The sequence below is a fragment of the Mustela nigripes genome, chromosome 5 (genome assembly GCF_022355385.1).
Source record: "Mustela nigripes isolate SB6536 chromosome 5, MUSNIG.SB6536, whole genome shotgun sequence".
NCBI lineage: Eukaryota > Metazoa > Chordata > Mammalia > Carnivora > Mustelidae > Mustela > Mustela nigripes.
This window is the reverse complement of record NC_081561.1, coordinates 25,110,382-25,114,871: the sequence shown is the minus strand read 5'-3', so window position 1 is coordinate 25,114,871 and position 4,490 is coordinate 25,110,382. Positions and strand designations below refer to the sequence as shown.

Sequence of the window (4,490 nt, the reverse complement as noted above, 5' to 3'; positions counted from 1 at the left end):
AAGTAAGAAAAATTCCTGCCAAAAAAGGCTCATAATCTTAAAAAAAAAAAAAAAGAATTTCAGTCTCTACCCACTGAGCCAGGCAGGAGTCCCTTGACTTTTTTTTTTTTTTTAAACTGGTTATTAAGTAAGTGTGCCTGATTCCTTCTTTAATTGAGTTGAATAAAATCTCTAACACGTTTATTTGATATCTCTGTGAAAATCACCTTACTCTTCTTCTAAGACTTAATTCTTTTTATTAAATATTATTTTGCTGAGATAGATCTATATTACGTATGGCTATGGTTGGTTCCTGTTGACTCTGGATACACTTCTGCGTATTTATCCCTATTTTTAAAGACCCAAAGGTTTGACACATGGGCTAACTTTATTATAAACACAAAGTAAATGGCGGTATTTGAAAAAAAAAAAAAATCACCTAGGACTGCCTTTGTTGCTCAGGTCATTGCTGCCTCCCCAAAACTTTCCTCAGCGCCCCTTTTACCTCTTTATTCCTTAAGGTGTATATGAGTGGGTTGAGCATGGGCGTTACCAGGTTGTAGAAGAGGGTGAGGAACTTGCCTTGGTCCTGGGAAGAGCTGTTTCCGGGCTGCATGTACATGTAGATGATGCTCCCATAGAACAAGGAGACCACGGTGAGGTGCGAGCTGCAGGTGTTGAATGCCTTGCGGCGCCCGGCCGCGGACTTGATCTTCAGCACCGCGGCGGCGATGTAGCCGTAGGAGACGAGAATAAGAGTGAGGGGCAGGAGGACGATGAGAATGGCGAAGGTGAAGGCCAGCATCTCCACTGCGCGGGCGTCCACACAAGCCATCTTGATCAGCGCTGGCATTTCGCAGAGGAAGTGGTTGATCCGGCGCCGGCCACATCTGGAAAGAGTCATTGTGAGGGGGGACATGACGATGGCATTGACCAGTCCGCTCCCCCAGGCCACAGCCACCAGTCGTAAGCACAGCTGGGGGTGCATGATGACCAGATAGTGCAGGGGCCTGCAGACGGCCGCGTAGCGATCGTAGGCCATCACGGCCAGGAGGATGCACTCAACGCTCCCCACAGAAAGGAAGGAGAAAAGCTGGACCACACAGCCGGCATAGCTGATGTTCTTGTCAGGGCCCCAGAGGTTCACCAGCATCTGTGGGATGCAGCTTGTACTGAAGCACAGATCTAGAAAAGAGAGGTTGGCCAGAAAGAAGTACATTGGGGTGTGGAGTCGAGTGTCCAGGATGCACACGAGGATGATGGATGAATTTCCCAGCACAGCCACTGAGTAGAGGATGAAATTCACTATGAAGAGCACCAGCTCCAGCTTGGGGCGGTCTGAGAAGCCCACCAAGATAAAACCGTACTCTGAGCTGTCGTTGGATTTCTCCATGGTCTTCCTTTCACATCGTCTGTGTGCCTGGTAAGAATATAATGAATACTTGATTTGTATTTTCTGAGAACCAATGAATGCCGGGAAGTTTAAGGAACGGATAAGCCATCAAGTCTGGCAACCCATCCTACATGAGGCGAGCGTCTGCCTAGCCGTTTAAGTTCTTCATCCTTTGTTCAAACATGTAACACAAACTACTTCAGTGTTGGAAAATTCCAATTGACAATCCTCATCCTTTTGCTAAGTAGGAATTTTCTTCCTCATTCATAAGACAAAGTATTTCAACTTTATTGAATATATATCGCATCTAATCTCTCTTCCTGTGACAGCCATTTAAATATTTTAAGCTAAAAAAAACCCAAAAAACCCTAAATTTTCTTTAGGCCAAGATGTTTAATTTCCTGCAATGATTCTTCCTATAACAAGGTTATCAAGTCTGTTTTCACCTTATAACCATCTTCCACATACCCTTAATGCCGACAATGACCTTCTGGAACTGTGACAACCAGGGCTGAGTTCAGTATGTGCTTTGAATAACACAAAGTACAGGGAACCTACTGCCTATCACGACCTGGATATTATATTCTCCCCCCCCCCCAAAGATTTATTTATTTGAGAGAAAGCACATGCAGGGGGAAAGGCAGAGCAAGAAGCACATTCCCCACTGAGTGCAGAGCCCAATGAAGGGCTTGAAATCCAGGACCCTGAGATCACGACCTGAACTGAAGTCAGACACTCAACCAACTAAGCGACCCAGGCACCCCTGAATATTATATTCTTATCAAGGTGCTATCAGTCTCAGCTACTTCATAGTGTCGATGTTACCTTTGTACTTAGGTTATAACTGGATCTACTAAATATTTACTCATCCTATGAAGTACTGTCAAATCTGATCTCTTTCATTGACTTTTCTGAAACAAAAAAAGTCTTCTGTAGCATAGAATACCAGGACATTCTGGGAAGATATTTTGTCAAGTAATAAAGTGGCAACTTTGGATATATTTGTCTCCTGGTAGTTTTGTAGAAACATTGAAACAAGCAATTAGCTTGCAGGAGAAAGGTGCATAGCAATAGGGATGAGTGGAGAGGGAAGGAAGGACACTGTGGTACCTAGAGTAATTTTTTAAAAAGTGCACTGAAAAAGATTGACTCTGATATGGCTAAGAATAAAGAGAGCTGGATTCATAAAAGACAGACTCATAATTGGAATAGAGGATACTAGGATAATAGTGACCTAACAAAGGAAGTGAGACAAATATGAAAATGGCAGAACAGCAGAAGGAAGGAAATATATGTCATTCAGATCCTTTGTCATGTTGATTCTTTAATAATAAAAGCAAGAAAAAAAGTCTAAAATTATTAAGTGTACATGATAAAATGTCTACTCTGCTGTGTGATCTAGAGAATCCTGGGCTGCTTCAATTAATAGCATATTCAACTAGTAAGCTGGGAAAAAATAAAGACAGAGTAGAACACAGATTGTTGTAATGAATATTTTAATTTTCAAATAAAATACTGATCTTTGGTGAAAACTTCTCAGCTTCAAAGTTATTATAGTAAATTTATTTCCCACAGTCAAATACATTTTACCAAAGTAAAAGGAAGTTTTCTTAATTTTCTCTAATCATTGAGGCTTACCTGGTTTTAATCTCCCAAGTAATTTAGGGAGAACACATAGTAATGTTTTTTCTGCAGGTTGGGATTTGTTACCCGGATTTTATGGAAGACTGTGCAGTTAATATAAATAGAAATAGATGTGAGACAAATGCACCAGAAATGATATAGATGTAGTTACCAAGATCTCAACTTGTCCAGAAAGGGGATGACATCAAGCCTTGAACTGGCTTCATGCATTATATTTTAGTTTCTTTCAGAAGCACTGTGAAAGCTGTGTGATTTTTCCAATGATTTGACTAAAGTGATAGGGTCATGAAATATCCCCACCTCAGAGGAAAAGTAAAATGGAGTAATTGTCATAGGGTAGTTAAATTTTAGAGAAAAGAGGTCACTGTAATAAAAAATTAGCATTAGCATTCTTCCCCTGTCTGCCTCCCATTTGGCCCAGATACCCAGCCTTCCACAGGCTTTTAGGAGACTTCAACCAAAACCCAAAAGCAAAGACTTCCTGCTGGGCCCAGAAGGAAACCAACACAGATGTGGATGCTCTTATAGACCCAGATAGAAAAAAATGGAGGACTAATTTCTTAGCATCAACGATGGTCCTTGGAGGTTGACATAACATGTTTCCTGATGAAATCACAGGGACTGCATATGCCTTTGGGTAATCAACAGGTCTGTAAAGAGACTAGAAGAATATATTCTTAGGGGAAATCTTGGAATAACACCAGATGATTAGGAATCAAAACCCTTAGATTCTTTTCTTGGTTTCTATTTAGAGTCATATCCTCAAATTTTGATCTTTTATTTTTGTGGTTAACTATTTCTGGTGTTTGGTGAGATAAAAAGTTCGAGTTTGGAGCACCTGTGTGGCTCAGTTGGTTGGGTGACTGCCTTGGGCTCAGGTCATGATCTTGGAAGTCCCAGGATGAATTCCTGAGTCAGTCTCCCTGACTGCTTCTCCCTCTGATTCTCCCCGTCTCAGGCTCTCTTTCATTCTCTTTCCAAATAAATCTTTTTTTAAAAAGTTCAAGTTTGGGGCGCCTGAGTGGCTCAGTGGGTTAAAGCCTCTGTCTTTGGCTCAGGTCATGATCCCAGGGTCCTGGGATAGAGCCCTGAGCCCCGCACTGGGCTCTCTGCTCAGGAGGGGGCCTGCTTCCTCCTCTGTCTCTGCCTGCCTCTCTGCCTACTTGTGATCTCTGTCAAATAAATAAATAAAATTTTTTTAAAAAGTTCAATTTTGGCAATATATTCCAAATATGAATAGCTTTTGAGCACCTCTTTATCCTTGAAAGGAGATTTAGTCTGTTTTCTGAGGAAAAAAAATTTAAAAGCTAATTTCTTTCCCTCTTAATATAACTTTCAAAAAGATAACACATATGTCAAGTTTATCTTTGTCATTTGATTTATAACTTTAGTTTTTACTTAGATTGGTTAAAGTTCCTGGAATATAGTAAACATAAAATAGATACTTAGAATTTGATTGATTGATGTTCTTTAA

At 40.8% G+C, this 4,490-nt stretch overlaps 1 protein-coding gene across 1 annotated transcript; it reads right to left on the bottom strand.

Moving 5' to 3' along the window:
• Positions 1–442: 442 nt before the first annotated feature.
• On the bottom strand, positions 443–1,372 carry LOC132017709 (putative olfactory receptor 2W6). The gene has a single exon (XM_059399675.1). The coding sequence runs from the start codon at positions 1,370–1,372 to the stop codon at positions 443–445; it is 930 nt and encodes a 309-aa protein (XP_059255658.1).
• Between the last annotated feature and the right edge of the window lie 3,118 nt (positions 1,373–4,490).